At 41.6% G+C, this 23,470-nt stretch overlaps 2 protein-coding genes across 7 annotated transcripts in view; one reads left to right on the top strand and one right to left on the bottom strand.

Moving 5' to 3' along the window:
* The window catches only part of PPP1R13B (protein phosphatase 1 regulatory subunit 13B), a 73,038-nt gene extending 65,829 nt beyond the window's left edge, over window positions 1–7,209 (top strand). For all 5 annotated transcript variants that reach the window (XM_064460874.1, XM_064460873.1, XM_064460872.1 and 2 more), the window contains 6 exons: window positions 401–1,167; window positions 2,773–2,910; window positions 2,994–3,127; window positions 3,855–4,021; window positions 4,613–4,812; window positions 5,697–7,209. In XM_064460874.1, coding sequence (XP_064316944.1) covers window positions 401–1,167; window positions 2,773–2,910; window positions 2,994–3,127; window positions 3,855–4,021; window positions 4,613–4,812; window positions 5,697–5,738 — 1,448 coding nt within the window. In that variant the 3' untranslated portion in view covers window positions 5,739–7,209. The remainder of the gene's footprint in view (window positions 1–400; window positions 1,168–2,772; window positions 2,911–2,993; window positions 3,128–3,854; window positions 4,022–4,612; window positions 4,813–5,696) is intronic.
* A 484-nt stretch (window positions 7,210–7,693) lies between these two features.
* On the bottom strand, window positions 7,694–23,334 carry ZFYVE21 (zinc finger FYVE-type containing 21). Of its 2 annotated transcripts, XM_064460877.1 has the most exons (8): window positions 23,146–23,334; window positions 17,103–17,153; window positions 14,997–15,165; window positions 13,169–13,244; window positions 12,348–12,439; window positions 11,488–11,541; window positions 9,791–9,933; window positions 7,694–8,441 (listed from the first exon to the last, which is right to left on the bottom strand). In XM_064460877.1, exons 1-8 carry the CDS (start codon window positions 23,275–23,277, stop codon window positions 8,406–8,408), a joined length of 753 nt encoding a protein of 250 aa, XP_064316947.1. In that variant the 5' UTR covers window positions 23,278–23,334; the 3' UTR covers window positions 7,694–8,405. The 2 variants fall into 2 exon arrangements, with proteins under 2 accessions (XP_064316947.1, XP_064316948.1); XM_064460878.1 differs by lacking the exon at window positions 11,488–11,541 and having other exon boundaries at window positions 23,146–23,333.
* Between the last annotated feature and the right edge of the window lie 136 nt (window positions 23,335–23,470).

The raw sequence follows: 23,470 nt of genomic DNA, 5'->3' as shown, positions 1-23,470 counted from the left end.
TTTGGGTGATCAGTAAGTACACCTTCAACTACCTTTTCTTTAAAAGAAGATGCCGTTAGGACAATACAGCCTGGCTACCCTACCAGTACTTTCAGAAATCAGTTGAAAAAAGTGTGTCTAGAGAGGAGAGTTTTTCTGCTCTTACTGTTTCCTCATGAAAGAGGAAAAACATTCCAGGTGTTACTTGTAGCTTGTAATTGTAAGCAGCATGACAATCACCAACAGCTGAGTATTTATTTCTGTTTTGATAGGTTCTGGTATAATTGATTTTTTTTGCTGTTGTTCTTTCTGTATGAGTGCCAAACAAGTAGCAACAGAGACATACGTGGTGTATTTGCAAATATTTTATTATGCAATTTGAGAACAGTTCCTCACTGTTTGCCATCTTTCTTTTCTTCAGTTTATGGAAAACCTGTATTACAATCTGGTTCGACTTCTCCCTCACCCTTGCCATTCCTTCATGGTTCTTTGCCTGCCCAGACTTCCTCACAGCCACAATCTCAGCCTCAGACCGAGGTGTCTGAAAAAGATCAAGAGCTGGAAAATGCTCCACCATCCAGTGAAAACAGCAATGTGGAAAACATTCCTCGTCCTCTCAGTCCCACTAAGCTCACGCCTATTGTGCATTCGCCCCTACGATATCAAAGTGATGCTGACCTTGAAGCTCTGCGAAGGAAATTGGCCAATGCTCCTCGGCCATTAAAAAAGCGTAGTTCTATCACTGAACCAGAGGGCCCAAGTGGACCAAATATACAAAAATTATTGTATCAGCGCTTTAATACTCTTGCAGGAGGAATAGAAAGTGCTCCTTTTTATCAGCCAAGCAATCCCCAGGACTTCATAGGCATCTTAGCTGATGTGGATAATGGTAACGCTAGTACCAATGGTAATATTGAAGAACCTATTTCCGTGCAACCTACAGTTCCTCTTCCAGATGAGCCACCCCCTTCGTCAGACGCCAATGATAATGAATTACCTTCTCCTGCTACTGAAGAACTGATAAGCACTGAAACCACAAATCAAACTTCTGAGACAACTGAAGATAACAACAACAACCTGGCTATAGTTCCTTCTACTGAACAGTCATCCAGTCCCACGCCTGAGGTCAGCTCTCCAGTAGAAGATGAAGCTCCTTTGCCACCTGCTCTTCCTCCTCCACTTCCTCCAGTAAGTAACAAAGCAAAAAGACAATTCTGTGAACTATAGAATTATCTGTGTGTTTAAACATAACTGGAAGACGGTAAGCTTATGCTAAATGGTATAACTGCATTTCAGGTTTTACGACTCTAAAAGAAAAAACCAGGAGGCTCCAAGAAAGATTCTAATGGACTAGTTTCTTTACTAATACAGCTGTTTAATACAGAAAATATGCAGAGAGGCAACAGGAGGTTGTGTATGTACTTCAGGCTGTAGAACTTCTTGGGGGTATACTCTCAGTGTAGAACTAATTCCAGGATCTGAGATTCCATTAAAAATACTTTTCTCATTACGGCGGGCCTACAAAGATAACTTATTTGTATGAAACTAAGGGTAAGCTGTGGCAGTGGGAAGCTTTTTAATTTGCAGAGAAGCTGAAATAACTGTTGTGGGTGAAGTGCACTCCTTTTCCCCTCTCAGCAGAGAGATGCAAGACTGGGGCTGACAACACTACCAGCAGCACAGCTGACTTGTTTTAGCAGAAATGTTTTTCTAATGGGCTTGTCGCATAATTTGAATTGCTTTCAAAGTCCCTCCTCCAGCTGCACCAAAATCTTTTAAATACTTCTGTGGTTACCAAAATCTACAGCATATGGAGCATTTAAAATAGAGAGGAAACTGGGTTTTATTCTTAGTTGTTGATATGACTCACTTTCACGTTGGTTTCAAAGACTATCTCCCCTTTCTGATTCATGTAGGGACCTTGGATTCCTCTTGCGTGACTACAGTGTGCACAGGGCCTTGTATGAGTTTTCCATGAGCACAAGTGGGCCCAGATACTTCTGGGAGAATGGAATATGCTATCAACAGCTATTGTTCATACCGTGAGAGGTTTATTTTCCAAATTGAAATAGCCATACTAAATGGGGGCACAAAAGAAAACAGATCTTACGGTGCTAGGTACAAAAAGCATTCTATAAAAGCTCTCATTAATAACAGATTTTTCTTTTTTCCTGGCAAGTGACAAGGACACATGTGAACAAATCAGACTATTCTCAGAAGACATTTAAATGTGTTTCAGATCTTGAGAATGCTTCTTCCAATAACACCAGCTAGAATGCGCTATGAAACAGCTTCATGTTCTGCACTTCTCTTTCCCACAGGAAAACTCATACCGTGTCAGTACTGACCTGCAGCAGATATTTTTGTTAATTCAAGGCAAAGAGTCCTCTGAGACAAGACTGATACTCAGGCTTAACTGCGTCATGCTTTCTAGTCTAAGCAAAAGTTTTGACAGTGTCTCAGACAATCCACCAGGAACACGCTCAGCTCGTATTAGACACAGTTAAGATTGTGGTGCTCAAAAACCACTGGCTTGAGTACTTTGTTCATTGTACTCACTACCTTTAATTAGAAGCCTCTAGATTCTGTTGGCATGCTTTCTCATTTTTTAACTGAATAAGACGTAGTAAGGTATCACGCCTTTTATTTAGAGACTTTATAATAGAAACGTTTGCACGCTTCTAATTACCACTTAAGGAAGATGGGATTCTTAATCTAGTTTCAAAGTAACTGAATTGTTTGTAATACTTACGCCACCTGACATGATGTCTTCCAACCTTCATCTCTACTCAGACAAAACGTACTAACTTGAAGAAACCTAACTCAGAAAGAACAGGCCACGGTTTGAGAGTGAAGTTCAATCCGTTGGCCCTCCTCCTAGACGCTTCTTTGGAGGGAGAATTTGATCTTGTACAACGAATCATATATGAGGTGAGCTTCTAAACAGTGGCAACCTGTTTAAATATTTAGGGGGAAAAGAAAGAAATTGCTGAACTATTTTATGTTTCCAATAGGTTGATGATCCCAGTAAACCAAATGATGAAGGAATTACACCTTTGCATAATGCAGTGTGTGCTGGTCATCACCACATTGTGAAGTTCCTGCTTGATTTTGGTGTAAATGTAAATGCAGCAGATAGCGATGGGTGGTAAGTGTCGAGATTTTTAACCTAACATCTGGGATAAATGCCATTTTGATGCACATTTACAAGTTAGGCCTGTTTTGGGAACTATTTCCTTCCCCTTCATGCCCAGCAAACAAGTGCTTTCTGCTCTCTAGGTGGTGACGAACATAAAGGTAAGGTCACACCGCGTTCAGCTCCTGTGCAAGCACACTTACATCATGAAGTATATTACATTTTGGGTGTACTTAGTGGTGTAGTTGCATTTCTCATTCACATGCTGAAATAACTAAACTGTAAATAACAACTGATAAAAGTTTAAGTTTCGTCTTCATAAAACCCACCAGATTTTGGTGGTGTTGAAGAATCAAGCCTTAGAGGTAGATGTAGCACTTCCGAAGCATTTGGACGGGATGTGAAACCTTGCTGTGCTGATCTTTCACCCTCACCTTGTTTTACTTTTCAAATTTCATCATATTGGAAAATACCCTTTTATACCCAGCAGCTTTGTAAGCTATGAAAATGAACATTTTCACTAACATCCATTTTATAATGTTTGGCTTTACGGGAGGCAGGTAAGTCCTGGGATCCGCTCCAGTTGCTTGACAGGTTTTTGGACAATGCATACCTATATTATAATCATACAGAAGAATTTCCTTTAAAAATAGACAGACTAAACTCTATACTGCAAGGACAAATAGTTAGGAATCCTGGAAGTTTATTTTTTCCTGTCTACGTTCTTGCTTGATTTCAGGACACCCTTGCATTGTGCTGCTTCTTGCAATAGTGTTCACCTCTGTAAGCTACTGGTCGAGTCTGGGGCAGCTATTTTTGCTTCGACTATAAGTGATATAGAAACTGCTGCAGACAAGTGTGAAGAGATGGAAGAAGGTTATATTCAGTGTTCCCAGTTCTTGTACGGTAAGCGCTGCGACACTGCTTTACAAACTCTTTTAGCTGTTCTAAAATTCATCCCTTCCTGTCTCTGGTCTGCATAAAACACCTGCTTAGGCTGCAGGCTTGACAACACTGCCTGTTGCTGGTGCTGCCAAAGTGCTAAAACCAAACTAGTCTTTTGGTTATTGTGTTGCTCATAGCCCTTCTGCTCTTCAGGTTACTTCACAGGCTCCTTCTTATGTTATGGATTTTTAAAGTTTAATTTGGCTGTTGTAGAAAGCTGGCCTCTGAGAAATACACAGCAGTTCTACAAAGCTGCCTTGCTCAAACATTTTTAAAACTATTTTTATCCTCATTTGAATAAAAGACTGTAGTTTCTATTGCATATATAATATAAAGGAAAAACCTCATGCTCTACATTGGTTTAAAATACTCTGTAAAACTTGGTTTTATCATGCATTTAAATTTCTGAAAGCATTTAATTGTGGAAGTGCTGAAAATTATTAATATTAATAAAAGACTAATATTTGGGCCACAGCATCTACACTAAAAATCTCAGAGGGGAAAACCAGGATATTTTACCACCTAGTGTGTTCTCTGATTTGTCATTAACAGGAGTGCAAGAGAAGCTGGGAGTAATGAATAAAGGAGTGGTGTACGCTCTGTGGGACTATGAAGCCCAGAATAATGATGAGCTGTCATTCCACGAGGGTGATGCCATCACTATTCTAAGACGCAAGGATGACAACGAAACAGAGTGGTGGTGGGCCCGCCTCAATGACAAAGAAGGCTATGTGCCTAAAAACCTTCTGGGGGTACGCTCTTTTAAGTTGCCTACTCCTCCCTTCTATCTTTTACTTCCTGCTAAAGTAGGAACACAGGATGGATCTTTGGCCAGAACCCCTCTGTGCTTCATCTGGATACAGCGCTATGAGGTGCTGCAAAGCAGATTGTCCTTATTCTCTCTGGCCTCTGTGTCATTGTAAACAAAAAGGAGAGGCTGTGGTTAGGAGACGGTTAGTGCCGGTTTTTATTTGGTAAGTTAGTATATTTAATATATCTGATTATTTAAGACACTTTCCCCTGGCTAAAATACAGCGCCCCTCTGTAAGGGGTGGTGGCTGTAGTTGGCCCAGGAAGTTCTTTAGGAAGGTTTTAATACCTGGCACAAGATAAGCAATAAATAGATAGGTTCCAATTTAAAACAGGAAAGAGCCTTGAGGATGACAACCTCAGGCAAGTCATTTATGCTGCTCTCATTCAAAGGAAATGTTGCTATCATGAGAGACCATGAGTGTAAGGCTACTCCTGAGCAGAGAGATACAGAGGGCAAAATGCATAAGAAAACCTTACAGAGCAGGAAATCGGCTCTTTCTAGGGCTTGACAGGGAATTCTACTTACATAAAAGCATCCTTTGGTCTAGTCCGGGATCTTGAGCTAAATGAACCAACCATTTTCAGAGCAGCAGGTTTGCGGCTGTTGGCAGAAGAATAAGTCGCTCAGCCCTCGGCCTCCTGCTGCTTCTGGTTTCGTTTTTCAGAAGTTACCTAAGAACGTGCTGTAGCTTACAAAAACCTCACACACACCCCCAAACCACTCCACCCAGTTCTTGTCAGTAAGTAACCCCTGGTTATAGTTGAATTGATTTAACTTGGTACCAACCATGCACAGCCTAATATTTTTGTTCTGTTTTTACAGTTATATCCACGAATAAAACCTAGACAGCGAACCCTTGCCTGAATCCGGTTGTACAACAGTGCAATACCGTGCTGGTAACTGGAAACTTAAAACATACACTGGAGCCATCATTTTTGATCATTTCACACAGAGAAAAAACAAACTATGCTATTTAGTTTTAATGGTGCTTTCTCTTGTTAAATGGACAGCATCCAAAATTTTCAAGATCTGCAGTTTGTAAATGAGGATCGTTTTTATGTGACCCACCACTGATGAGGAGCGTGATGCCTCCACTACTTACAGTGTTGCGCCAACTACCGTCTAAAGCAGTGTTTTAAGTTAAAGTTCCGTGGTAGGAGCTTTCTTGTGTTCCGTGTTCAGAGGTGTCACTTGCAGAGTGCAGATGCGCTGTCCAGTTTGCTCCAACCCCACAGTAACTGTCCCACATCAGGATTTTGGGTATTTTGTTTGATACCAGTGAATGTTGAGTTCTCATTACTGATCAGCTCCTTGGGTTCTAGGACACAAGATCTTCACCCATTACATGCGTAATTAAGTCGTCACCAAAGCTTCATGAAGGCTAGGATTTCAAGTGGTAACATGCTAAATGCACTTAAATCCTAGTCTAGACAACACCAACAAAAGCTTTACATAGTCTAGCACCTAGTATTATTTGCGTTTAGAATCAAGCTAGGGAACTAACAAAACTGCAGTATTTGTACACTTCTCAAACCCCCGACACAGTATTTCACCTGGTGTTTTATTTTCTTATTATTCAGCCCACAGCACCAGTGTCACCTCTACTAATGTTAAGGTTCCCCTACTAACCGCCTGAGCTGGTCCAGCCTGGACAACACAGTTAGTAGCGAACTTGCAGCAGCCTAAGGGATTTGTACGTCTGCGTGGATGAAAGTGCAATAGTCGAAAAGGGTTGGAGTCTGGTAAGGGATAGCTCCTGTGAAGTCTGCCTGAGTCAGTCTAGAAGAAAATATGAGGGTCTGGACAGAAGTAGAAAGAGGGTGGTTGTAGATGCTAAGTCAAGGAGGAGAAAGAAACAAACAAGGTTTAGAGAAGGATTTAAGAACGGCAATAGCTTATTTTGAGGACAGTTTCTGTGGTTCTTGGCAGCCTACAGCTGTTGCCAAGGCAAGTTATGCAATAACCTATTCCACTACGTTGTAGTTTCAAGGAAAAAGAAGACACTTCACTGGAATTTTAATTGTACATGATTTTATATACCAAAAGTATATTTTGAATTTCCCATTATAAGTTTTAGCCATATTTCTTGTAATTTTCTCCCATTTAACAGTATGCAATTTGATTAATTCTTCATGTACAAGTTCTGTGTATAATTTATATATCCATTTCTGCAGTGCTGTAACTTGCTTTTACCACAGGTTAGCATTAACTGTATATATTGTGGTGAAAAGTGAAAGGGTATTGTTGAAGAATTTGCTACATGAATGTGATGATTTCAAGAGATACACTAATTGAGAGAACGTGTAAATGTGCACAATAAAGTACTGCTAAGGCATGGCTGCGTTCTCCAGTGTTTTCATCCAGGTACCCACAGTAGGCGTGCCTTTGGTTGTGGTCTACAAAAACAAGAATTGTTCCAGTTTGCTGTGTTCTGACACCAGTTTCCTCATTGTTGTACCAGCTGCACGGATGATGAGCTGCCAAACAATTCTGGAACCTCCTTAATGCTAGTCCTCCGGTGTTCCAACTGTGACAAAGTAATACTTGTCCAGAAGAGCTCTCAAGGGTCCCGTACACACAAGCCGACACCTGAGCCTGGTGGGCTTGTTTACTCCATTTTTAGCAGCATAGGAAGACAGAGGCCAGAGACACTCGGCTCAGCAGATGGAGCTGGAGGATTCGCCCCAGCAGCTGAACCAATTATCAACACTTAGAACTAAAATGAGGATGTTCTTTGTACACAGTCAGAAGGGGCAGAGTGTGGAAATGCAGGACCCATCACTAAAGAAGTTACATACTGTGAAATTAAGGATCACCTCTTTTTTTTAAATAAGCAAATTAATTTATTCATATTTGTACATTAAATTGTATGCACTTTCAGATAGTGTTACAGTCAGATTAACAAAAGCTGGTTACCAAAAAGAAAATACAAAACTAAAAATTACTCTGGAAGCTTATTTATTACAGAAGGAAAGTTTCAAGATCCTGTAAGTCCAGTTTGGTGATATTTGGTAAAATATTTAGATGTTTAAAATGAAGTGTTTAAAAAATCAACTTCTATAAAATCATATCTAAGGCAGATTTTATTGTACACAGATTTTAAACATTTGGAGAGAGGGAAAAACCTGAGATCTATACCCAAAAGCTATTCTCTGCAGAAGAGACATATGCATTTGTTTGCTTTTTGTAGCAAACAGTATATATAACGGTTACTATAAAAGTTGTGCTGTACATTAGCTGTAGTGCAGGTCACTTTCATATTAAGTGCCAATAAAGGTTTAACAAAATATACAAAGTCTTAAAAGGTGAGGCTGTTTAAAGCATTAATTGTATACATATTGCACACTATCGTGAATACTCATGGTTCAGAAAAACACTCACATTGCATTTGCCAGTTCTTGCGTAATGAACCACACTGGAATGAGAAGGGGTTGAGAACAGCCAAGGTTACCAGCTGTCGATTAGCAACAAGGGAGAGGCAGGTCCGTGGAGGCTGGTGTCTTCCCTCAAGTGGCCCAGAGCTTGCTGGGCTTACTGGTCCCGGGACTCGTAAAGAAGTTTTGTCGCCTAACATGAAGACAAAAACGTCGTTGTCTTAACTGAAGTTTCACTTGCTACTCGCCACTCACCTCATCTCCTCCTACCCCTCCAAAAACTTCCTTTAAACCCAAGGCTTTAGGTTCTTCCTCTGCTGTTTTCCTTGGTCTAAGGCACTGAATAGCACTCTAATTTTTTTAAACCATTCAAGGTTATTTTAAGTGCAGGACCTGAGCTCACTGAAGATTTTAGATCAACTTACATTTGTTTCTTCTTGGTCAGAAATGACTGTTTCTGATCAAACTGTGTTTGAAAATGTTAGAAGATTTCCGAGATTTTGGTAATCTCTCTGAACATACACAGCAAGTGTTATTCCATTCTATATTCCTCCTACCTCTTCTGCTTCCCCCTCAGAGCTGTGTTCCACATGGCTCAGGCCACAGTACCAACCAGCCCCCTGCAACGGGAGCAGCTGTGCGTTCTCTAGCAAGGCCTCCTTTTACGCGCTGCTAACCAGGGCCTCTGGGCGCTGATCGGTTACGCAAAGCTCCCCTCAGAGATGGCAACTCAGTGCGGGGAGGTTGTGAAGCTTGTCCATAAAACACTGGGTCTCACCGTCTCTGTAGGAGTTGCACTGCTTGTGCAAGATGAGTTAGAACAGGTACAGGGAAGTGCTCAATCGTGCCCACACGGCAGTACAACGTTTGGGTGCTCTGTGCTGAAGACAAGGTAAATGCTGGGGCGCTTAACACCGGTGATAAAGCAGCAAACAGCCGCATGCCTGCATTTGCAGACAGCTTATAAATCGCGGTTCTAATTATCAATCAGGTGACCAAAGCTCCAGAACTAGTTGGGGTGGTTTTGGTTCTTGTCTCCTGGAACTTTGACGTACGAAATAATGAACTTCTGCTTCATACAGTGTCTAACAAGCGATGACAGTGTCTTCCACAGGGTCCTGCCCCTACCCTGTTCCTGTTTTCAGAAATCAATAACTTTGCTGAACCTTCATAAAGCAGTAAAAAATTAGCTGAGCTTAGGTTGAAAAGAGTATTTCATAATGCACGTTCTTCAGGGAGCACCAAAAACCTAAAGGAACATGAAAGTCTAATTCCTACTACTTTTCACCTAACGACACATGAGACCTTGGGAAACCCTTTGCAGTGCGTATCTTCTTCAGTTACCTGAGCAGAAAGCTAAAGTCATGTTCACATGTTCATAGCTTCTGTTTTCTTAAGCAACAACACCCTAAAAATCCTTAAATAGAAAAATTATAATAAAAACAATAGCACCTCCTAAGGCTGCACACTGCCTTAAGCGCTACTAAGTGCCCCACTCAAGATTTTCTTCAGCTTTCTGTAAGTTTTGCCTCCTTTGCTTACCTTATGCATAGCTGCCAGCCAGCTTGCCGACAGCTTCTTGTTACAGCTGAAGTCTTCAGCGGCTGTAAACTTCATCTGCGTTAGCTCCTCTGATCCTGGTACCTTATACTGCAGAATCATACCTATGGCACGAGTATTACCTCCTGAAAAAAGAAAGACAATCGTGAACAGCAACAGGTTTTACCAACTACATAACATTAACTTCTTCCAGCCACTAAGCATGTTTGAAGAAAACACTCTCACCACGTAATTCAACGCACTAGGAACGGCAGGTACGTGAGCTGCCGCGCCAGAGGAGGTAGTGACCGCGGGTGTTAGTGCCAGGCAACGGAACGTGCAGGCTCCAGATTGTTTAACTCTCTCCGCAGTCCCTGAGGCAGAACTTGTATAAGCCGCCAGGTAAATCCACTAGCTACGCACGCAAGGGTACCCTCGTGTTTCAATATTACTGTGTCTTCTCTCATGCAGATACCACAGCCGCATACTGTAGCCTGCAGTTTGTAAACAGAATCACCACTGTCCAGTTACACTGATACCAGAGAGGGGATCCTCGCTTGATCCGAACACAAAAGTCCCTCCAAATCTGGCAAAGGGTGGAGGGTGGGAAAGATGCTTATGCAAGACTAGATGATGGCTGGCAACATCACTGACTTGCTGAGGGAAATCCACTACAAGAGGCATTGCTCTGACAGCAGCGTGACAGCGAGATGTTTGTCTCTCTCCGCCTCTGTGCAGCTAAGGTAAAATAAACCAAAGCAAAAATACAGAGGTGGCACAAAAGCTTTGTTTGGAATAACACACTGATGCTTTACATGGACATTATTGGCATTGCTTGTTTCCTGAAGCAGTAGAGCATAAACGAAGCCCCAGGAACAGCTCCACCGAACAGAGGAGAATGCTTTTTGCAAACTGTCCACATGAGAAGGCTCCTGGAGGCCGTTACTGTAATGTCCGAGAAGCCAAAGACAATCTTGGTCTAAGCAACCTGATCAAAAGCCTGCAAAACTGTTTATAAAAGTAGCTATTATCTCTTCTTCTAGGATAAATTGATATCCAACTTCTTCATCACTCGCTCCCCTGCATCTGCCTGGTCGGACTAACAGACCCTTACCCTAACAGACTTACAGCCCTCGTCAGAGATAAACCAGCGGAAATCAAACACACACGGCCCTGACCAGTCTCATGTATTCACACGCCCATGTCTGGCATTCCACGACACCACTGACTCGGGCAGAACACGCCTCACACAACAGGACATGTTTTTTTAAAGAGTAAAACCAAGCCATTAGTTAACAGTTTGCTTATTCAGGACAAAACCTGCCTGGCCAGCCCACAACAAGTACATTGTCCATTTCTGGTACACAAAATTCAGCACACCCCTGCTGATGTGGGTGATGACTACTAAAGATAGCATTTCTCAACTTCCCTTCTCTCTTCCAGCAAGGACAATAGCACAAGTGGTCTAAATGCAGCCTCGAATGTTTTAGGTCTTCTCCAAAAAGTTACAAAACACTGATTCTCAGTTTATTCAACAGACAGATGGGGAAGCAATAGACACACATCAGATTTGAACATCACTTGTCTTAAGCTGAACAACTATAGATCAAGCAAAAAAACAGCACTGCAGAGGAAGGAAGATGGGAGGGGGGTGATGACAACATGCGTAGGTGCGTCATGCTCAGAGGCACTGGCGATACCTTCAGTAATGTGCTGGCTCTCCAGAAGGCTGGTGTAAGTGTGAATATCTCTTTCTACCATCAAGAAGGAAGGCAGGCAGGCAAAAAGACAAAGCAGTCAGAAGAGCAGTGAACAAGGAATTATAGGAGCATTAAGTAACTCAGCAACACATCTGGTTGATACAAATACCAAGATAAGTTCATTAAAGTGAGCATGCTGTACTGACTAATATTGCACAGATAGGCTGTCCGATTAGACAATTCCAGCAGTGACAGAGGTGTTGCTAAAGAACAATTATTAAAATTCCTGACCTGATTTGTTCTCATTTCAGTGAAATCATAATCAGGCTCATCCTGAAATACTCTAAAATCTGGTAAGAGAGGAGGCAGTCAGTAGCTGCCCTCTGACTCAGATGTTACCGTTTTTATTTGGCCACCCCTTCATTGTGAATGAAATTAAGAAAGCATAGTTTAATTCCCCACACCCCCCCCAATTGTTGGTACCAGGAGAAATCCCAGGTGGATTCTGGAAAGGAAGCTACCGAAGACTAACAGTTCCCTTCGATGGGCTTTTGAATCAATAGATGTTTATATTTAGCCAAGAGGAAGGATCAGAACAGATGATGCGCACCTTTACTCAGGTTTATCAAGTATTACAGCTCAAAGGTAATTTCTCAATTCTTCGGTTTTCCCCCAAATCCCAGTAGCCACGTGGACAGGGTTCCACACACTGCACTCTATTCTGAGAGCAGCTGTAACCAACACAGTTACAACTGAGTTACCGATAACCTAGAAATATGCTGTTCTAGCTCAAACAATAATTACAACTTCACATATTTCTTTTTCTTAATAGCAAATTTATATCCAATGAACAAATTTACCTCCAGGAGTAAATCCCTCTGTGAGTATCTGAACAGTTGAAATCTGTATAATTTCAATTTCATAGTGGCTGTCTCCATCCAAAACCAGGTACCTACGTAACAGGAGAAAAAGCTTTTTTAAGAAAAACCCTGTTTTTTCTACAATATCAAGTCCAAATCAAAGGGAAAAAATAAACACAGTCTCTCAGTCACTGGTGATTTATACGTTCTTTGTGTGGTGGAGGGAGAGAAATCAAGCAGGAAAAATTAGTCATCGTTGAAGTTCTTCACTTAAAGGAAAAAAAAAAAAAAAAAACACAACACACCACAAAACCTATAGTTTAGCTTACCAAGAAACCCTTTCAAAATATTAAAAGCATTCTTCCAAAGTTCTGGGGAAGAAGAGAACGCAGAGCCTAAAGTGTTCTAGCCAACCAAGTTATAGGGATGGCCAAAGGGATGCTTTGGCTGCAATGTTAAGCAATACGGCGTAGTGTTAGAATCATTCTGAAACAAGATTTTTTCAGTGGCTACAGTTTTTTCCCTGCATCCCTCCTTCCCATGTCCCCGGTAGCTCGCAAAACCCCTGAATTCCAGCAGCGCTCAGAGGCATCAGCAGTGAGCGGAGCTCCACCACTCTAAGGCATCCTGATCCGCACTGCTAGTGAATTCAAACCTACTAACTCCAATAAAGTGGTACCTGTCCATGCAGTCCAATTACTCTCTCCAATACCCTCACAGCATGTTACTCTCATATTCTGTTTAGGTTATTCGATAATAATATAGTTGTATGTGCACCAATAATATAACTTACAAGTCCAATTTCAGTCAATCTTTCTCACCTCTGATTGTTGGAAAGTCGACAAACCATGAGCTCAGATTTATCAGATGTTCCCAGAGTTACAAAGAACGTAGCCCCTGGAAAGAAATGTTTTAGTATTCTGGTGCAGAGTTTAGGAAGGAACATTCAAGTATCAAAAAGGACAACTAATTTTTACTTACTGCACCTAATACACTGGGTTGGGTGAATTAAGAGACTAATTGAAATGTTAAACTGATTAACATCAGCAGAACGCTCAAGTATAAAAAGCTGATCTTTAATTGTCATGTTCTGAACCACAGGACCTTTCATTAATTGCCATGTAATTTCTCCCACGCATTGTAGAAATACAGATCACATCCAAGATGAATCTTTTAAAAATGAGAATAGATTTGGAGATGGCAAAAATAGGGAATTAAAGACCCTATCTCGTCACCATAATACACCCTGCTGTTTCTGTATTCCAAAAAAATCTGTCAGAAGAATCTAATAGCAGGATGTGACCTTCAGCTCTATGCTTAATAAATAGCAAAGACACCTCTTTTTCATTACCGAAGGCTAGCTCAGTCTTACTTTGAGGTCAATGAACTTCAGCCTTCATGTTATGTTTCTTCCTGCTGAAAACTGCTCCTTTGACGCCAGGAAAGTCATCTTAGCTACATTAGTGAAGTGATTCGTAACTTAAAATAAAGCAGACTATACGCCTCACCACTTTATTTCCTCCAAGCCTCACGCTCCCAGCATTACCTAATCCCAATACTGCTGGTCTGGGAAATGAAAAAAAATAACAACATACAGCCCTGCCAAATGGTCTGCAATCCATCTCCATGAGCCGAACCGTGCCGCCTCAGAGAGCTTCACCTCGCTGTCTACTTCACAACTTCACACAGTCTCACTGACCCCTCAGCACAGACCCCCAGGCTGCAGCTGGAGCGACACACAAGCTACGGCAGCAAAACAGCAAAGGAAAGGACACCACAGCCACCAGCTCTCTGACTGAGATCGGGAACAACTTCAGACTTGAACTGCGTAGCACGAACACAAGCAGGACAAGCTTTTAAAAAAAAATCTTCCATTTAAAAAACATTATTTAAAACCTCATCTACACCTTCATCTGCAGAGCAGAGTGAAGGACAATTGTGTGCAAGAGGGATGAGCAGACTCCATTCTGAACCTACAACCTCCCGAGGAACATTCGCGCTAATCAGGCGCGTCATTCGGCTTACCGGTTATACACACTGGCGTCAAGCTAAGAGTTAAGAGCCCACCAAAAGGCACTGAACAATCACAGAATATTTTAAAAAAATATTTAAAAAAAAATTTTAAAAATTTTAAAGACTCAGCTTTCTTAATGTAATTGGAACACAAATTACTGTATCGCATGTAGTTTTAATGCTACACAAAATTGACCGCTTGTGATGATCTGCCATGAGCCGCAGCTGTATGCCACAGACACGATCAAAGCTCGCAGGTGAAGCATGAAACAAGCACTGTCCTTGTTAGAAAATATTAAAATATTCTCTATTGTTAAATATATTTTATCCTTATTTAATATAACAGAATCTGGCTATAAGATGCATTATTTCAAGAAAAATGCCAATGGCACACGCATCTGTTCTCAGAAGTGTTAATAATTCCTCTGTCTTTAATTAAATCACTCTTTGTAAACCTCTTTAAATAAACAGGTAACAGAATTATTAACTGGCAAACGAGAAGCATGGCAACGTAAAAGGTATTTAAAGGAGACAAAACTGCAGCTCATTGGACAAGAGGCGCTACTCTTCCTGTTTATCACATTTGAATAAATGTAAATTAGATCAAACCAGCACATAAATGCATTCAGTCCTTACCATTCATGAGCACTTTAAGCTGTTTGTCATAAAACTCTGTTTCTTTCTGAGAGATGAGGGCACATTCAGCACACTGGCGCACAGGATCCACAAAGCACATGCGAGGCAGAGGCACTTTTTTACTGCAGCACTTGTCACAGAAGCACTTTCCACATCTTCGGCAGTGATGCTAAGCATGAGAAAACTTTTTGTTTATTTACTTACACAGGAAGCGATGAGGGAATATTTTGATAAAGTTACTACATCAAATACCCTCCCCCCCAAGAAACAGAACAGTTTCTCAGAGGTAAAACATACAAGTTAAGGTAAAGGAAAATGTAACTGCTAGAGCAGTATCAAGAGATCTCTGAAAGCTGAAGACAAAGGACTGAGCAGGATGAACACCAGCACTATAAGCCTTTGTTGGCACTCAGTAAACATGCTTCTAAAGCAGGCCAAGCAAGACACTGAAAGAGCTTCTCCAGTGCCCAGCAGTAAATCCTTCACCTTACTGTCAATAAAAACACAAGAGAAGCGTGGTTTCTAGATCCCTTCCCACTTCCAAGCAAAGATCTTGGGAAACTTCATCTGGAGATCCTATTTTTCTTCCAGAAGACTTATTCTGAAGTTTTTCCCATGGAAACTTAAAACCTACAGCTATTTCGCTATCAGAAATATCAGGCAGCATAGTACAAATGCAATGAAGTTGCAAAATCAGAACTAGTACTGCAATGTGTTTCACAGCTACTGAATCTGCAACAAGTGGCTTATGCTCCAAATCCCTCCGGGGGTGTGACAGCCCCAGCAGGTCTCCCTGACGCAAGTCCCCATGTCAGACAAGCAGGAACTGATCTGTGGCTCTAAGCAAGTGTGAACAGTTTGATACAAGGAACTGATACACTGCCATTTTGGTCAGTGTTAGGCTTTCCTTCCAAATATTATGCAAGACTCTCTGGAGTACCTATTTCCTGGGGCTACCTCCACTTCCTTGTCAAAGCTCACACAAATAAAACACAGCAGCCGAACGAATTAGTGCCTCTCAGTCAAAATGCTCTAACCAACCAACAAGCATGCCCCTAACCATCCCTCTAAAGGGTAAAACGAGAACTAGGAGAAAGTACACTCCATGATTTAGGGGTGCCAGGGTCACTAATCAACATCCTAATATTCTTCAGGCCTCCTGAAAATTGACACCTACCTCACATAACATATCACTACGTCTGGTTTACCATTTCTCCTTCCCTCTCCTTCCAAACAATAAATTAAAAAAACTTACTGTGTCAATGCACTACAAGTCTCACTTCTGCATCTTTCTTCACCTTCACAAGTGCATGCTAAGAGACTGTCAACGTAGTTATACAAAAGAACAATATTCCCTGCTGAAAATCACTGTTGGCCTTTTCTGGGAGGCTGCTTTCCTCCCCCACACAGAAACCCCGGTATCAGCAGAATGTTTTCTGATAGCAGCATTCCGTACAGCTGCATGCATTCCACAGGGACCTGCTTACTTTTATGTGATTAACATACTTTAACTCTATTAGTGTTTTCATCCACTGAGCCTTCTCACTGCTCACATCAATCAAGGCCGTTTATACTTTCTACTTTAATTGGAAATTCCCTTTCCCAAACCCAAGATAAATCCTGGTTTACTTTTAGAACAGAAGGAAAATCGTGGTTTTGGTTCTCCGCATCTTAACAATATGGTTCTTTAATGGAGGATTATAATTCATTACTCCTGAAAACATTTTTGCTTACATTTCCACACCTAATTTTATCTCCCAAAACACAACTGAATTAGTTGATTTGGTTTCTATGCCAGTACCAATGTTAGCAGCCCACTCCAGCATGAGTTCGTCTAACTCTTCCTTTGAATGTAAATCCTGTGGGCACCCAGTGATTTGGAAAAACCCTAACTATGTATTATGCATCGAGCAACAAGAAGAAATTCAAAGAAACAGAGTTAAAACAAAAAGGAGCTCTACTCAGAAAAGGCAGAACAGAAGAAAAATGGCTTTAAGTTACCTCAGACTTCGAATGCTGTTCTACTGAAATTGTCTACATTTTAAATCAAAAAAGTCCGTATTAGTATTTTGCAACAGTTAATGCTTTACATTTCATTTGTCTTACCTTTCTAGTTATGAAGTCAAATTTTGCATCGCACTGCATACATCTTGGGCACTAGAAAACAGTACAAACTAAGATTAATCTACAAGATTTCTAAACCTTCAATCCTACTACCATACACAAAGACTGAGGTTTATATTACGCCCTAAAAAGAAACACCTCCAACAAAACTCCATCCTTTATCTTTTCACAATAGATGGGTGTTTCATTTATTTTAATATTGATGTAGCCAACAAACGTCATCCCCATTTGTAAGACAAAAAAGGCTGCCAAACTCATTCACCAGAAGGGACACTGCATCTCACCAGCAGTCAAAACTACATTTCAGAAGTACTTACCATGCTTAATTACGTTTGGCTATCCAGACAGCCATATATTCCAGGGCTGACTGTTTTTATATAAGTTGTCATCCTCACTGTACCATACTATAATGCTCTGTTGGCTTTCTAAAACGTCGTTTACATGTTTTAATGCTCTCAATACTGGCACATTTTTGCAACATGCTAGAGATATTTGGGCTTCCTCCAAGCCACTACGGCTTAATTTCTATTTCAGCTACAAAATGTCACTTCCTGAAATATCTCTTTCCCAAAACAAGCTTACACCCACACTCCTCCCCCCCCCCCCCCCCCCCCCCCAAAAAAAAAAAAAGCCAGAAAGTATTGAAGTTTGTTTCTTGCAACTAAGTAGAGTTAAGGGGTGACAGTTTGGATTTTCTAAACTAGCAGAAGTGATCAGCGATTGTTACAACAATTACAATTTTCTGTACAGAAAGTCACCTACCAAAGGGCTGATGCTCAGCACTCAGACCACTAGATTTTCACCAAGACTTTGCATATGTGTTTATCCACCATATCAGAAACCACTCTCCAAATGCTTCGAAAGCAATTTTTTTAGATTTCTTTGCAAATACTAACACAAAATTATGTCTGACATCTGAATCAGGAGAGCGTGGTTAGATCATATAAGTTTTATAACTCTAGAAACCTAAACTCTTCAAACCAGACTCTCTCAGACTACAGCAGAATGTCATCTTAAAAGCATGCCCTAAGCTGAGCAGGTGCTATTTCCTAAGCAGACAGTAATCACCATTTGCCTTTAATTAACACATTTCAATACTTAACCCTTTATCTTCTATAAATTCATTCAGGTTACAATAGCTTTGTCATCTATCTCAAGGACTTTTGCTTCAGCAGATGCCCAACCACTGTCACAAGTTCAGTGACTATAGCCAAGAAAATATTACAGGAGCTAAATTAAAAATTCTCTAAAACTTTTCATGTTCTTCTGAAGTACACGATTGTAAATTATTTGCAACAGTTTATATGAGGTGTTCCTAAGTTTAAACAAAAGTTTAACAAATTAGAGACTAACTGGAGTCCCAGTAATGGAACATAAATAGCTCTGTGCAATATTTGTTACAATACACAATCTGCTTCCAAATCCTGCACAAAAGAGAACTGGAAGTGTTCCTGCAGTGTTTCAAACAGCGCCTTGAATTAAGGCATCCAACCACCTCTTTTCACAATGGCGGTGTAAAAGCTTATTCTAACATTCCCTGACAAATAACCGTCAGCATAAAGCAACTTCAGTATTCCCCAGGCTTCACCTCCGTAACAAGTAGTACTCTACCGTCATATAACATGTTTTGCGCTACACTGATCTCGATTTAGCGTTTTAACTTTTGACATGTGTGGTTTAATAGCTCATCTGGGAGAATTTTTGTACACTTTGAATTTACCAGGAGTCTAACTACTTTTCTTAATGAAAACATATTTGGGGTTTTTTTGGTCAGAAATTAGAAAGCACAAGCCACAAACTAGGGGAAAAACCCACTCTTCTAAACACTGTCCTAAATAGATTTTGTACACAATGTTACACTCAACATACAAGTTGCTTTTCAGGAAGGAACAAAATTATCCATTTGCTCTTATTTCATATAAACCCTACAGACAAATATTTCTGAATTCCAAACCAATCATGGTAACACTCATATTAATAACACAAACCTATATGACTGACACAGAGCAGTGACAAACCACAACTCAAATGGCATATGGTAGCAGCATCGCAGAACGGGATTTTCCTACAAAAATGTTGTTAACACAAGCAGGCTCGATGCACTGGTCCTTCAAGGCATTTCTGCTTTAAGTAACCAAAATCAAGAGAACCCATTTGTATAACATCAATTTCTACTTTGCCTGGGAGGAGATCGCTACTGAAAAACATCTTGAAAGGTGAATCCTTCCTATTCACCCATATGCTGACATAATTAGAGAGTGTGTTAATACTGAATTAAGCTTTATAGCTTTAAGGGGGGTTTTTTAATTACATTTACAGAGAAGAAATGATGATGTTTGAGTTACTTTTCATGTCTTCAGGACACAGGCTTCTTAAAACTACTGCAAATCTGAGGTTTTTGGAAAGGGGAAACAGAGATATAAGAAAAAAGAAACCAAATTAAAATGCATGTCATTAGTATATTCATTTCACATAAAATCAACATACCACTAATATCAGATTACTTTATATAGCACGAGGAAAATGGAAGAACATCCAGCAGTTGTTGGATCTTGTTCTCAGAAATACTGAGAGCTAGGTCGTTACAAACACAGTGGGACTTCTCGTGCATTTGCTGAGGTGTGATAATGAATTTGCATAATCATTTGGATCCAGCCAGAGGTGAGAATCCCGTAGCAGGACAGGAAGCTATAGTTATGCTTCATACGCTTTATTTGCATATACAATAACAAAGTGATTCAAGAAGTGATGCAAGGTAACACATGGTTAAGCTTGTTAACACAGTGAACTATTGCAACTGTGAAAGTTCACAAGCTCATCAAATCACACGCCTGACCAGAACAGCTGATGCCAGAGCAGAAAGCAGCACCAGGCAAACATACAGCGGACACAGCATACGATGCTTTCTGGTATTACAACTGCAGAGGGCCAATTCGCTGCCCAAGCTACACAAGTTTGCCAGCAGTTTGAGCGCAGCTCCGGTGCAACTACTGCCGGCTTGGAAAGCCTGAGCCAACAGAGGACCAGCTACACAGAGCTCAGTTCCCTCCTGCAGTGATCCAGGAGCCCTAGGGAACCACTGTCACCGCGTCCCTACACTCCTCTCGCACGCCCCAGCTCCAAGGCACACGGTGCTCCTCAGCCACGTGAAGATCTGAGACACGGCTGGATGTCACAAGGTTTGGTCACCTCTGCATTCAAACACACAAATTTTACTCAATTAATAGTCCAAGATTTCCTTAATGGGAGCATCATCAGTTGAGCTCTGCTGGTAATTGACAAAGGAATTCCAGGTTAGACAAGGCACGTGCAGTGACCGACGTTTTAAGCTCTGTCTCAAGTTTAATGATGCTCAGCACAAATTTTTGTTTATATTATCCACTTGAACCCATTATTAATATCATAAATAAGACTGCCAAAAAGAACGTTTTCTGTAGTCCTGCTTCAGCCTTACACTTCAAACTCCTCAAAGTAACTAATATTCTAGGACTGTATAATCTTGTGACATAAAATTTTAAAAAATTAAATATATTTCAATGTTATACAGTAGTTTTGCAAAAATACTAACTGCCGTAATTTTTAGGTTGCTTTACTTTTAAAAAATAAGCCAGTACACTCTCCCTGCGTAAGAAAACCAAAGCTACTGAATTTGTGTGTGTTACTGGCCACACAGCAGAAGCCCGCATGTCAGAAAAGCCAGATCAACATTTGCTAATATCAGTCTCTTGTCTTGGACAGACAGCATGGGGTTTTTTAATTACGTCTGAGATGGTAACAAGAGCAAGTGTTCTTGCTGAATTCATTAACTAGATAACACTGCCTCTTTAAATTTCATTGTCTTAATAAAAACATGGATTTTATAAGCTTCCCTGTATTTCATGTACCTGCTTTACTTAAGGAAAGAGTTCGTAACATATTTGGTAATCATTAACCAAAGGGATGTCTGAACTTCAATACATTTTAAGAAATTTAGTAAAATAACTTTTTACAAAATAACAATAATGCAAGATTAAGAATATGAATTAACAAATGCGTTTAAAATGTTTGCCTATAATACACTTCCTCTCAGTAGCAAATATCCCTGAGTCTCATGCAAAGGCAACATTCAGTCACAAATCAACACCATCACTGACCAACGGACTATAGGGGAAAAGCTGAATTTTAGTTAGACCAAATACCTGCAGTACAACTGTAATGCAGAATTCAAACTAGCAACAGACATCAGACTGATGTATGTAAAATATACAGACTTAATTCTTAAATATATCTAACTAGTTCTTAAATACATCTAACTAGTTTAAAGAAATCCTACCATAACCTTCAAACAACCTTTAGATGGTACTGTGTATTATAGTGAGTTAGAAGTACCTTACTTTTTTCAAATGAAGCTACGCTGCTACAATCAAGGACTACTGAATGTAGTTTTAGAAAACTACATCTCAGAATGTCAGGGAGAAAACGAATCTCAATTTAACTGTTACCAAATCACACCCACTGATGATGATGACGACGTCAGGAATCAGGTTTCCACGTGGCGCAGGTGAGTGCACACAGGGCACAGCAAGTCACCGACGCAGCAAAAGCAGACTCCACTCAACGCAAGGGGAAACCACTTGCACAGTAACCGCTCAGATGGTACACGCTCCCTGATAAATGCACACCCCACCTGCAACACACCCAGCGCAGCACACCTCGTATCGTAAGAGCTGGGTGCCGACACCTTCGAATGACATTCAAGCTCCAGTCACTGAAAACAGTGTCTTATCTACACTTTGTACAAGACAGATCCCAGTTGCTACTGATGAACGGGAGGGGTTTTTTAAATCTTTAAGTACAGAAGGGAATAACCTGGGAAAGCTCCCACAAGATATTTTAGCAAACTGCTTGTTTAAAATATGCAGAAAAATTTGCTTTCCAAAAAAGGGTTGTTATTCTGGACAAAACCAGAACTGACTTTCTCGTCATGCACCTTGTGACAGCAAAGGTTAGCCTGAGCTGCAGAAGCTGAGCCAGCAGAGTGAGCCTCCAGAATTACTACTTTTACACAGAACTTTCTGCCTCCAGAGATATCAGGCTGGGGCAAAATTTTCATTCTCGCTTCTAACAGAGGAGGACATAGCGTTCCCATACAAAACAGACCAACCATATCAGTAACTGGCAAAGAACAGCTTTGTGTAACAACTCCCTGCTTAAATTCATATTGGCTCCTCTAAAATAAACCTTAACTCTGGTCACATTTAAACGTGTTGGCACACATCCACACCACAGAACACTGGCAATAAATAATAAACAAACAATTCATTCCAAGTTGTATTAGCTGTAGGGACCAATAACAAATGATGCACGTTAGGTGGAATTTAATATAACATCATGACTGCGTGGTTTACTTGCAACGTATTTAAAGGCAAAGTTGACTGAAACCGTCTAAGCTATTCGATACTTGTTTAACACTAACAACATCCACACTGGGAGCCAGAAGGGCTGTTCTAGCTTAGCTTTATTGCCTTAATACTTTGCATCTTTTCTTTTTAAAATCAGTATTACCTTTATGAGCACTTAAAGAGACAGCTCCACTCAACGTGAACGCTGCACAGCTCGATACACTTTTAACTCATTAAGCTCCTCACTGATTTTGGTGACAGGCCCAGACGTCCCCGCAGGACGACTGACGGGCCTATCGCCTCCAGCCCATTCACCCTAACGAAATAAACCACTGCGATTTCCAACTAAAGAACTGCGGGCGGGACGGGGGCGACCTGCCCGCGGGCTCCGCAAGCCCCTGGCCCGCCCCTCCTGCCGGTGTGCCCCAGCGGGAGGGAGGGAGGCTCCGGGGAACACGGGCGCCCAGGGAAGGAGAAGAAGCGCCGCCCCAGCCCCCGTTTCCCGGCCGCTAGTTCCGGCCACGGCGCCCCCCGGCCCCCGGCGGGGCGGCGGCCCCTGAGGCGGCGGGGGGCGGGCGCTGAGGGGGCCGGCGGGGAGGGAGGGAGGAAAGGAGGGAGGGGCGGCGCCCCCGCCCGAGCGGTACCTCCTTGTCGGGCACCCACGGCGGCTCGTCCAGGCCGAAGGGGCTGCGGGCGGAGCGGTGCGCGGGCACCATGCGCAGCCCGCTGGGCGAGCGCACCAGCTTCTTGGCGTCGCGGGCCTCGCAGCCCGACATCTTTCCCCCGCACGATCCGCCACCGCTACTCGCCCCACCCCCCTCGGGACTGGCGACGCCGCTACCCAATGGCCGCCTGGGTCCTTCGGAACATGCACGGCGCGAGGCCAATGGCAAGCAGGGTGCCGCTGGTCCCCACCCTCCCGCTCCAGACGCCCAATAGAACACAGGCCTCAGACTTTCCAGCCAATCC

The sequence above is a fragment of the Phalacrocorax carbo genome, chromosome 9, assembly GCF_963921805.1.
Source record: "Phalacrocorax carbo chromosome 9, bPhaCar2.1, whole genome shotgun sequence".
NCBI lineage: Eukaryota > Metazoa > Chordata > Aves > Suliformes > Phalacrocoracidae > Phalacrocorax > Phalacrocorax carbo.
Note: the sequence above shows the minus strand (reverse complement) of the source record. Positions and strands in the feature narration are given on the sequence as shown.